The sequence below is a fragment of the Corvus cornix genome, chromosome 7 (assembly GCF_000738735.6).
Source record: "Corvus cornix cornix isolate S_Up_H32 chromosome 7, ASM73873v5, whole genome shotgun sequence".
Taxonomy (NCBI): Eukaryota; Metazoa; Chordata; class Aves; order Passeriformes; family Corvidae; genus Corvus; species Corvus cornix.
The window spans coordinates 38050795-38063050 of NC_046337.1; the positions used below are offsets into that span (position 1 = coordinate 38050795).

Sequence of the window (12256 nt, forward strand, 5' to 3'; positions counted from 1 at the left end):
ATACACGGAGCAGGAAGGCTTCAGGAGTGAAGTCCGGTGGCTTTAAAGGCACCCATCTAGGCCTCCAACACTACAAGACATTTTGGAGAGACTCAGAACTCTGCGGAATCTGTTATCACTAGGAATGCCACAGTTGGAGAGGTGGGACCCTCAACTGCGGGTCAGGAGAGAGACTTCTCTGCAAACTCTCTTTGTATTCCCATTTTCCCTGCCTCCCTCATTGATCAGGTAGCACTTGCAGATCACACTTGGATAAGATCTAAGTTTTCTCTCTGAAAATCTCTTCGGGTGTTTTGGATTAATTCCATTTTTAAACCAAAGAACAGTGCAGGCAGCACCACCATGGATCTCTAGCTTAATTCTTTCACATCCAAAGTTAGGGCCCCTGACCTCACCCAGGTTCAGCCACGCTGTCACAGGTTTTACACAACCGAGCATTCTTGGGCTCCAGTCTGTGTGTGGCATAAACACTGGATTTTGAGAGAAATCTTGGAATTCCAGTAGCTTATTCCATAGCTGGAATCAAGGGTGGTGAATAAGGTACGTTGTTTTTACACAACTCTGGCAGCTGGTGGAGACAAAAGGAAAGGCTGAGAGAATTGGGATTGTTCAATCTGGACAAGGCTCCAGGGTGACAAAACTGACCCATCCAGGTCCTGAAGGGAGCCTACAGGAAAGATGGAGAGAGACGGGAGACAAGGGGCTGGAGTGACAGGACAGGGGGGAATGGCTTCCCACTGCCACAGGACAGGTTAGATGGGATATTGGGAAGAAATTCCTCATTGTGATGGGATGTGATGCCCTGGCACAGGGTGCCCAGAGAAGCTGGGGCTCCCCCTGGATCCCTGGCAGTGTCCAAGGCCAGGCTGGACATTGGGGCTTGGAGCAGCCTGGGATAATGGAAGGTGTCGCTGCCCATGGCAGGGGGTGGGAATGAGATGGGCTTTTAGCTCCCTTCCAACCCAAACCACTCTGGGATTCTGTGATCTACTCTGAGGCTGATGCATGCACCAGCCTGCTGAGCACAAGGAATCTCTGGGATAGGGAACGGCAGGATTTACTGCAATAGCATTTGTTTGTTTTGGTGTGGCAGTGGTGCTGCTGGGAGTCCGGTCAGTCTTACAGGTCTGATGATGGCACAAGTCATGAGCAGCCTTTGGGCTCAGGGAGGGGAGGGTCTGGTCTTTCTGGCCCTGGAAATCCAAACTGCTGTGAAGTGAAATGCCTGCCTCTCCCACTTTTCTTCTGTTTGGGGTGTTTCTTTCCACAGAATCACTGAGGTTGGAAAAGACCTCTGAGATGGAGTCCATTTCCTGCATTCCTGCCGATTGAGCCACATGCATAGGTACACCCGATCCTGGTTTTCTTCCATTACCCCAAAAGTTGTGACAATGGGATACATTAGAAAGGGAATTTCCAGGTCTGGCAGTGGGTAGCGCAGTAAGGTGAGTAAGAGGATGCTCAGCTGACTGCTGGGAAGGGAGCAGAGTCACGAGTACAGTGTGGATTTGGGTAACAAAAGGTCATCAGAGCTCCTGCTGGGCCGAAAATTTGCTTTAGAGATGGACTTGATTTGCAGATACTGAGTTAAACTCGCCTCCCGTGTGATGGAAAATTACTGCCCTCATATTCTCTCTTTGTCCTGTTGTAATCCTAAATATTTGGAGAGATGTTTATCCATGCTGTTAATGTGTAGTAATGGGATTGCTATTTTAAAAATCGATACAAATCTCACACTAAAAAAGAAAGGCTTATAGATTAGTCTGTCAAGAGCCGTCTTAATAGATCTGTCTGACATTTGAGACACTTTCCCCAAAAGTACTCTTCCAGTTTCAAATTACTTCTTAAATGTTGCTGCCTGCAGATTCCAGGCCAGCTAATACAAGTTGTCAGAGTGAAAACCTTTCTCTGCAGCTTCAGAGAAGCTGGAATTCATAAATGTTTTCATTATTTTTTCAATTGATCAAGAATGTGTTCCCTCCTAAATTAGGGAGCGGCGGTTTCAAACACATTCTTTACTTTACTTTTGTGGTTTCAGCCATCTGGTGGGCTGGAGAAGCTGGAGATTTGGGGATGATGGGGAAGTTCAGAACGGATCTTTCTAATACTGCCACTTGGAGTGTGAAAAGCTGAATGGTGCTGACTCGATTGAGACTCCTTTTGAGATGCAAAAGATTGCTAGCAGATGGTATATGCATTTGTAATCTAGGTAATTGAAGCTGGCTTTAATATCCTCCTCATATTTTAGCAGTATTCCATACCCTTCCCGTTTCCTTCCACAGCTCTGTGTGCAATGTCTCTGGTCCTCCTCTGTCAGTGTACTCACAGCCTTTCTTGTTTTGGCTCTTGAAGGCCTGTTAATTAGCAATAATTGCAGTCATTCATCAAGCTCAGGGCCATGTCTTTGTGGGGTCTGTGTTCTGGTGAGAGCCTGAGACCAAAAAACGTTCCCAGTGCCATCCATAACTTGCAGGCTTGGAAATCTTTGGAGAGTTATTGCTGCTGTTGCTCTCTCCAAGACTGAGCCCTGCCAGGTACAAGACCTCAGTTCAGGGCCATGTTTGACTTCTCTTCATCTCAACATCTACTGCACCTTCCACTCTGCAACGGGGAGGAGCAAGGAGCTGGTACAATTACTGCACTCCCTGTGGCAAGCAGGGAGATAAATGGAGGATATAAAGAGGTCCCAGACATCCGCTGCTGCAGCTGAGGGTGCTTCTTTACTCCTTCAGAGGCTCTTTCTGAGACTGGGCAGGATTTCCTGCAATGTGTCGTGGTGCTTTGTCCTTAATTCAGCATTTTGTGGAGAGTGGCTATGAAGCTTTGCTTGCTGTAGGATCTGCCTGGAACGGCTGCCTGATCTAGGCTTTCCCAAATAATCTATAAGCAATTATTTTCTTTAAAGTCTTCACAGCACACAGCTCTTGCCATAAACTAAAGATCCCACAACCTCTTTGAGGTCCTCAAACTCTAATCAACATAGAACTGGATGTACCAAACCTGTGTAGTGATGGTGAGAATCCCAAATCTGGGTGCTGGGTGGGAAGTGCAGTGAAACATCAAAGAGGAGGTTTGGCTTCAGATGTCCGCAGGGAAGCAAGGGAGAAACCTTGGAAAATTTGGCCATCTTTGAAAGATTTGCAGTTGTAAAGAAAGGCCTGTTGTATTACCATTACTCTTATTCAGAAATAGTTGTCTAAAATGAGTCTAGAACTGGTAATTGTCTCTCTCCTCCCAGGTGACAAGTGGCAGGACCAGAGAAAATGGCCTCAGGTTGCCCCAGGGAAGGTTCAGGTTGGATATTAGGAAAGATTTCTTCCTGAAAGGATGGTCAGGCATTGGAACAGGCTGCTTAGGGAAGTGGTGGAGTCACCATCCCCAGCAGCATTGCTCAAAACAATGGAGTCTTGGTGCTTAAAGGCACTGTTTAGTGCTGGGTTAATGGTTGGACTTGGTGTTCTTAGAGGGCTTTTTCAGTCTCAGCAAACACCCCATTTAAAATCTCTCTGTGGCTTAAAAAGCCCAGACAGCTTCAGCCTTGCCTTATCAACATTTTAAAGCGTTTTTTGAGTTCATAAACTTGATGTAGGGTTTGACATCCTGGAAGGTAACTTTAAATCTTTATTTATGGATGGGCCAAATCTGCCATGGGCAGGATCTAGGCCAAGCCTAAAGGCCTTAATGCTTGGTATTTCAAGTAGGGAGGTTAATCCTGGCAAAATTCTGCCGGTTTTGTAGGGTTTATTTACAGTCTCTTCCTCTCCACCACTTTTCCAAGGCTCCTCATTCCCATTAGTCTCCCCCAGTAGCTGGTTTTTTGGGACACATACCATTCCTGCCTCATGCTGATGCCGCTGGAAGTGGTGCCTGTGGTTTCTGAGCAGCCCATCCATTAGTGGGACTGGCGAGGTTTGTTCCTTGTCAGTGTCTCCATGGTGGTTTTGTCAGGTCTGTGACTATATTTTTTCCTGGTTTCTCCCTTTTTTCCCTTGGAATTCCCAACTGACAGAGTCCCCAATCAGATAACATTGCTGGAGTAAATGCTCTCACACTCTAACCTGCTCTCATCAATTGATGTGACTGTGGGGATGAAGATATTGGCATTTTTTTCAGCCCCCATCTTGGTCACATTTCCCAGCTGATACCTTTTTCCACTGCTTTTTTCAGGCTGTGCTTCCAGCTGGCACCAAGGCTGGTGGCAGCACAGAACCCAGGGAGCTGCTCCAGCCTCACTGCAGGCCACTGATGGACCAGGACAGCTACAGCACAGAATAAATAAAGTACACTCGAACATCCTTGCTGTCCTTAGGAGGAAACTTCTGCTCCTGGGATTTTGAGTGGTCTTTAACCTTGTGAACAAAATGTCTTGGGGAAAGAATGAGTGTATGGTTTGCATTGGTCCTGTGCTAAGAATGTACTGGAAAAAAGGCAAGCAGAGGATCAAAACGTGACAGACTTTCTCTGGAGAAAGTCCAAGCCTTACAGAAATGGATATTCTGGAAGCAGTACTAAAGGTTCTAGAGACATTCATTAACTGAGCTGGTGGTACCTGTTTGGGCAGGGAGAGTGAGGCAGGTGTTTGTGGTCCCCTTTGTGCAGCTGGCTGTGACTCTGGGGAGACACTCTCTGGTTTGGGTGAAAGCGACGCTCTGTATCCTCCACTTCTGCATCTGGAACCTGGGGGGTGTCTCAGAAGCAGCAGCAGCTCTCCAGAAGTGAAACTCCAGACAAATCAGGCACTTCCCCTTCATGCCTGACCTTGGGCTTGTGCTGTTCTTACTCTCAAAGCCGATCAAAGCCACCCACCTCCCCAGACACCAAGCTCCTCGTGGGCTCGGGAAAGCAATGAAATGTATAAGTGAGTGGATCAAATTCATGGTTTACTCTAAATCACTTATCTTTCATTATACTGCTGTGTGATGGACATAAAATCAAGCTGATAAACTACCCCTTAGAAAGAACGCACTGCTCGGTGTTTTTCAGCACATAGGCTTGACAGCAGGAGTTGATTAATAATTAATTAAAATAATGGTCAGGGGAAGAAATATACCTTTGCCAATCTATAATTACTTGGAAGCTTCTTCATACATTTTCCATGAGAGTCTTTTCCTTGTAAGGCTCTGAAAAAGTATATTTAGTGTTTGTTTGCTTTCAGCTATGGTTTTCAGCGGATATTGACTGAAACAGTATCTTAATCAGTCTGACCTCAGCCTCCAGGGGATTTTTTTCCATTGACTCTCTACCTCTTCCTCCTCGCCTCTCCCTGTGTGCTGAAATTCTTGTCAGAGCTGCTAACTCTGTTGCCTTTAGTGCTTCCATTTTTGAGACTCTTTTTAGCCCAAAACTTTTTCTGAACGTTCCCATCTTGGGGTGGGGGGGGATGACAGCCAGTTCTTGATGACTCTGACCCGAGGTAAGTTTCTTGGAAGTGGTTTCCTCCCATCCTCCTACTTTTCTCAAACTGATTTTCCAGCAGCAGCAGTGCTGAGAACAAATTATTAAGTAATGCAAAGCATTTTAGAGCCTTCAAGGAGTTGGGTCTTCTGTATGAACACCATTCAAAATGGATCATTCAGCTGGGTTTTCCTGCCTCAAACCCTGGAGCGTGGCTGTTTAATTTTTTGCCTTGTGAATTTGGCAAGGGTTCTTGTGTTCTGTTTGTCATCTCTGAATTCCCTGACAGTTACTTTTTCATTGCTTCCTATTGCAGCAAGTTCAACTGAATCCAGCTTTTTCATTTCAAAACTCCAAGGTGTCCTTGGCCTCCCATCACTGTGTTGTTTTTAGAAAGCAAATTGTTCAGAGTGATCTGGGGTAAATGTCACAGATCATTTGATTCCCAACCACACTTTTCAGCTGAACACTTCTCCTGGCACTGTCTTAATATTATCTCCATGGGATTGATGATTCATGTTTTCTGTCCCTGTTTCTTCTGTGGCAGCAGGAAAGCAGAAAGCAACAGGACTTGGACCAGTTATCTGTCAGCCTGGTCAGGGATTGGGAATAGGCAGCATATTCCTAAAAGCTGGTGGGTTTTTTTCCATGTCTTAGCTAGAGGTTTGTAACTGCCTGACTGCATGTTTTTGGTCCCCTCCCAGGTAAATCCTGTCCTAGGTTAGTAAAAATGTCCTGGGATCTTCCTGCTTGGAAAAGAACCTTAAATATCATCTAGTTCCAACCCCAGTGCACAAGGAGAGCTTAAGATGGAAATGTGCTGTGGGATCTTTGCGGTATCTGCAACTTCCTGACATGGGAATATGGAGAGAAAATGGATCCAGGCTTGTCAGAGGTGTGCAGGAGTGGGGCACTGGACACAAGCTGGAACAAAGGGGTGAGTAGGAGAGCAGCCTGGTCTAGTGGAAGGTGGTGTCACTGCCTATGGGCTGAGATGGGCTCTAGGGTCCCTCCCAACCCAAACCACTCTGGGATTTTCTGACAGTGGGGGAAAAAATGCACCTGAGGATGTTCATTATGTTCTTTGAGCTCTTGAGTCATGTGTAGTTTAGTTCTGACTTACTTGGACCTCTAGAGGTACCTTGCTGCTTACATGGCTCTGATTTCCGTGGATTAAAGGCATTTTATCCGAGATATATTTGGATCTCTGATTAAGTGTAGCTTTTTGGGGGGGATAATCTACTGCCTGCTGCTGACACACCATTATCCACAGAGTGGTGTGAGATTGGAATAGATGTGCAAGGTTTGCATGTTACACCCAGCTCCCAGAGAATGGAGACCAAAATAGTCCCAAGCATATGTTAATTTTCACTGAATATTAGATGAATATGAGAGCGTGTTTTAGTCATATGGCTTTGTGGAAACAGATGTACTTCCTCACTGGAGGAGTTTCTTTGGATTAAATGAACATTTGAGAGCTTTTCCTTTGGTGTTACCACTTGTCTTGGTGCTGTATGGCTTTGATTTATGTATATGATCTCAGTTCGTGCAAAATAGGCACAGGAAATTATGCATAAACGCTTCAAACAGAAAAATGACATTGTTTGGCTGAGTGCTGAACTTCACAACAGTGAGTGTACCAGTTAGCACTAAGGATAATACTCTGAATCTTGTAACAGTATTACCATGAGCCTCCAAAAAGTAATGAAGCTGATATTTTCCTTAAATATTCCAGCTATATTCAGATATACTTGATTATTGAAACGTGTCCTTCCTTTTCCTGAAGGTGGTTTTCATGAGGTTCTGATGCAAAAGCGAAAAGAATTTATTCGTTACTTTAAATACTAAGGGATTTTTTTAGTTTTGAAAGTTTTGATTACCAAGCCCATATCTTGTGTTAATGTTGTAGCCTGCCCTGTGATTGTCATCAGTTGGGTTGGTCTGGATTAATGCACATTTTTATTTCGATCCTAGCTAAATTCCAAGAAATCCATGGAGCTGTAGCCGTGAGCCTACTGCACTGAAACAGGTGGGAGTGAGTCTCCAGTTGACTACTGTGTTGATTACAGCCTTCTTGTTCCTTTTTGTTTGGGTTTGGGGGGTTTTTTTTTAGCTAATCTCAAGCATTCATCTCCTCTCCTCACCTCTCCTCATTTTTAAAGCTTGATGAACACTTTCTCAGAACATTTCCATCAAATTAAGTGCATAAAAACCTGAGGTGCACAGTTTTCTAGTCACTCAACGCTGATAAACTGAAAATTACATAATTTTTTGGTTTTTTTTTTTTTATTTTTAGGGCTTTTACAGAAAGAATCTGCCAGTGTTCTGTTCCTACCTATTAATATTTCACACCAAAATGCACTTTTAAAGCTTTCTGGGCTGACATGCACATCGGAATGATTTCATTGTTCTTCAAATGCAATGCACTCTCACACTGAAAGGAAATACAAGTGTCTGCATTTAGGAATGTAAATTGTTAAAAAGGGTTTTAAATGCTTGTGGACAGCAGGATGGGTGATGAGGGAGGGTAGGACCACAGCTCCCTGCTTTGTTGTATCCCAGCTTTTCAAGCATTAGGTCTTTGTCTCTGCAGGGTCACACTTAAATTTTCCAGACTTTTCTCTTTCAGCAAGGCTAGTTTGACAGACTAGTCAGAAGTGCTTCTAATAGATTTAAATTCCATTAAAAAAATCCCCTTTTTGAACAGTTCCAACATCAGTAATTGCCAAAATATTGCCATTTTGCACCAGGTTGTCTTCTCTTCGGTGTGTCCTTTAGTGCATCATTGTGGGCTTGATGGAATAGTCTCTTACATCCTTAGGTAAATGGCTAAAAACTGCTTTCAGTAATTAATATTAAATTTAAAATCCCTGGGACTCGAGCAGCCATGTGGAAATCTGCCATTCTTCAACATCTTCCATTCAAAATGAGTAAGAATCGCTGGAGCTGCTATGAAACTTTGTTTGTCTCCAGCAGGCCTTGCTGAATGCAGGAAGAAGCGAGGAACCAGAAAGCGTTGCCTGCACACAGAACCTGAGCAGTTGTCACCACAGGAAAGTGCTCTTCAGGCTTTCCCAAGATTTCTGAAGACCCAGACCCCAGAGAAGTTGTGCTGTCTGTGCTTTTGTTGCCAAACTTGTATGTAACAGGACTTACCCCATCTGTGCTTCAGGGAGGACTCGGGTGTAGTTGGAGTAGTACCATTGACCCTTCTTGCAGTGAAGAAGAGCACCTGTGGCTCCTCATTTTACTGTGCCTTAATGCAACCCGAAATTAAGCCAACAAGTTGCCTGTATTACTATGGCAGATAATTCTCTGTGTTCCTCCCCAGGTTTGTTGTGCTTGTGCTTGTTTATGTTCGAGGCGCTTCTGAGGATGAGAAGTGCTCAGGCGTTACCTTGCAGCTCCCATTGAGGTTTTGAATCCAAAATCCCAGCACAGAAAGGCTGAGGAGCCACACAGAAGCTGTTACCCCTGTTCAAGGTGGGTTTCTGCAGCTTGGATAGAAAGGGGAGAAGTGGGCTTTTATACAGGCAGTAAAGGGGTACAGAAGGCAGCTCATGCACAGCAGATGAAATTCGGTGTGCAACTGCATCAGTGCCTGTTTCCTGCTCAGAAATGGGAGCAGTGTTACCAGCTTGCAGCCAAAGCAAGAGAAATCCAGAGGGATTTTGGGGACAGAAATGTTCTTGAATCTCCATGTAACTCTCTGCTGGAGCTGCTGTAATTAGTAAGTACCTGTCTGTTCTGCGACAGTGTTTGACATTTTGTTCTCTCTGGCAATCCGTGGGGAGAGTTGACAGGAGGGAATGGTGGTGATTAGCACTCAACAGGGTAAGTATTTGAGGTTTCTTGCCTATTTGATCCATCATACTTTTAACTATGGGATTCGGTGAAGCCTAAGCTTTGAAACCCCACGTTCAAATCTCCAGTAAGACATTGCCTTGAAACAGTGGGATAATAATGGTAGAATCCCAGAATGGTTTGAGTTGGAAGGGTCCTTAAAGTTCATCTTGTTCCACCCTCTGCCATGGGCAGGGACACCTTCCACTATCCCAGGTTGTTCCAATGTGTGCTCAAAGCTTAGCAAAGTAACCTTGCTCCTGAAAAGGATTTCATTCCTTTTAATGGTGATCTCAATGCTGCCAGCCCACGACAGTCTCCTTGGCATTAAAAATGTTGCTTGGTGTGGTGAACTGAGACTAACTTAGTTTTAGAAAGACACACAAAACCCCCCCACAAAATAAACTCTACAGGAAAGTTAATATATATTACACAGGGAGATAGTGATAGGGCAAGGTGAAGTGGTTTTAAACTGAAACAAGAAAAATTTAGAAGGGATATTGGGAAGGAATTATTCCCTGTGAGGGTGGGCAGGCCCTGGCACAGGGTGCCCAGAGCAGCTGGGGCTGCCCCTGGATCCCTGGCAGTGCCCAAGGCCAGGCTGGACATTGGGGCTTGGAGCAGCCTGGGACAGAGGGAGGTGTCCCTGCCCATGGCAGGGGTGGAATGGGATGGGCTTTTGGTTCCCTTTCAACCCAAACCATTCTGGAATTCTGTGATACTGCTTGATGTCGCAGGTGCATTGTCAATTCTCCTTCACCCTTAAGAAGCCCCTCTCAAGCTTTCACAGGTTCTGGGATAGAAAGTGATTTTCTGCCAACCACTGCATCAAATCCCATTGTACCTTTTCTTTTGCACAGTGGGGGCTGCAGGGCTCAAATCCCTGTAGCTCTTTCCTTAAAAGGTGCCTTAAAAGGTACCACTTTCCTTAAATCTGCTCTCTGGCTTTATGCTTCTTTTAAAACAATCATAAGGCTTTTTCAGATGCCAAAGAATCTTTTTTCTTTACAGTCTCTCCACTGCTCTCAATACAATGGAAAATATTTTTGTATCTGTGTGAAATTCTGCTTCTTAATAACACAAGTGCATGCTGCATTTTGACTCCTGCATAGATAAGAAGGATTCGGATCCCGAGGATGTCAGCTTTTACTTCATTTACCAGAAAGACAGGGAGGAGCTCTTTGGCCAGGATCCATAACAACACCTTTTTGATTGTTCACAAATAGCTCTGTCTAGTCCAAAAGCACAGTTACATACCTTCTGTGAATTAGGAGAGACAGGACGTGCTGTGCAGTTTGGCAAGTGTTTAGTGAAATCTCTCTGCTGGAGTCAGCCCTGATTTTGCTGGAATACAGTAAATATTAACATATTCCTGTAGATTTGGAATACCTGTATGTGTATTCTCAGACCAAGAATGCAGGAATGCTGGGAAGTGTGAATTATTGCCCGTGGAGGTGCTCTTGTCTTTGGAAAATATTGATCATCCTTACCCTAAAAACTTTCAGAGAGCATCTTTGACTTAGCTGAATTTTTAAAAGGAATAGTTGAGCTCCCCATTTATGTACTGGGTGGTTATTTTTCTTGAGAGTTACCAGCCAGGCAGGTTTCACAGGGCAGTGGTTAAGGGACTATCCGCAGGTCTAAACCACGCTAAAGATTCATGTTCAGTACTTCAGGAATGTTGTTGCTGCATGACCGTAGTGCTGCTGTCCATGAAAACTGTGGTTTAGGGAAATGGGGTGACAGAAAATGCACAGGAGCCATTTAGCTCCTTCTCAGGTTTAGCTGCAAGTCCTTGAGACCTGTTTTCTTTGTGTTCCTTAGGAGCAGCGAATCACTGGATGTGTTCTGCCTTTGTGCTATGCAGACGTGTATATGCCAAGGTAATGTGAGATTTAAAACAATAAACCTGCCTTCCATCACAGAAGGAAAGATGACTCTGAGACTTAAAATCCTGGAATGATTTCGATTTGAAGGGACCTCAAAGCTCAACTTTTCCACCCCCTTCCATGGCTTCCATGGGCAGGGACCCTTCCACTAGACCAGGTTGCTCCAAGCCCCATCCAACCTGGCCTAAAGTGGGCCCAAATTGGGTGATGAAGAGGCTGCAGAAGGTTCTCCAGCAGCAAATGGGGATAGCACTGCTTTCTGCAAGGAAGGTGGCCTGGGGCCAATCCATCTCTCCAAGGAGTCACTGACTATCACAGCAATAGAAATTGCTTTTACCTGAGCGAGAAGCTTTAAGTTAAAGGCTGGAGAAAAACAGGAAAACAAAAAACTAAGGAACAGTCTGATTTTTCTTGAGTAAAAACACTTGTAAAATCTTCTATTGCACTCAACAGTGCTTCAACAACCTTGTAGCAAATTAGATTAATAGGTGTTGATTTTACAACTTCGTCTCATTATCTTCTGCTACATTAAAATCTAATTATTTATTCCCACAATCGTTTTCTTTTACTTCTGGCTTTTTACTGGTGCTGTTGGTGACACAGACGAGCTGCGGTGTTGTCTATTCCTGCAGTCCGTGGGCAGCAGGTGGGACAGCATCTCTCACAAATAACCTGCAGCTGCTATTCCCTGCACCCTGCTGCAATTAAGCCTTCATTAGTAACTGGTGAATAACTCTGCTGTTCCTTGCTCCTGGCCGTGATCCCTCCCTCCCTTAAAAGGAAGGCATGACACAGATAAAGGTGGGGCTTTGCCAGCTCGAGTATTTCAAAGCCTTCCTCTCTTGGAGTCATGATTGCAGAAGCAGTCCTGGGGCATATTCTGGAGACTTTGGTAAGTCTGTGCTACTGATCAAATGTTGATTTTTCTGTCCTTAAGAGAAAATACTTTGATTTTGCTGAAATTGTGGGAGCGGCTGCAGCTGAAGTTCGGCGACATCCTCTGCTGTTGGAGAGGTTTCTTATAAAGCCAATTTTGGGAATAGTTAATGCAAATAGTGGTTATGTTTATCTGGAAACTTCCTGAGAATTAAGCTGGTGTTGCTTTTCCGGTTGCAGGCAAGTTTTTAAAA

At 44.6% G+C, this 12256-nt stretch overlaps 1 protein-coding gene across 11 annotated transcripts in view; it reads left to right on the top strand.

Annotated features, from left to right (window-relative positions):
- The window catches only part of TRPM8 (transient receptor potential cation channel subfamily M member 8), an 87533-nt gene that overhangs the window by 38783 nt on the left and 36494 nt on the right, over positions 1–12256 (top strand). For 2 of the 11 annotated variants that reach the window (XM_019291015.3, XM_019291021.3), the window contains exons 1-5: positions 6133–6331; positions 7369–7423; positions 8368–8532; positions 8726–8877; positions 11062–11120. In XM_019291015.3, coding sequence (XP_019146560.2) covers positions 11079–11120 — 42 coding nt within the window. In that variant the 5' untranslated portion in view covers positions 6133–6331; positions 7369–7423; positions 8368–8532; positions 8726–8877; positions 11062–11078. Of the gene's footprint in view, positions 1–6130; positions 6332–7368; positions 7424–8367; positions 8533–8725; positions 8878–11061; positions 11121–11151; positions 12019–12256 lie in introns of those variants that run through there. The other 9 variants (XM_019291022.3, XM_019291017.3, XM_010407900.4 and 6 more) reach the window with 7 other exon arrangements.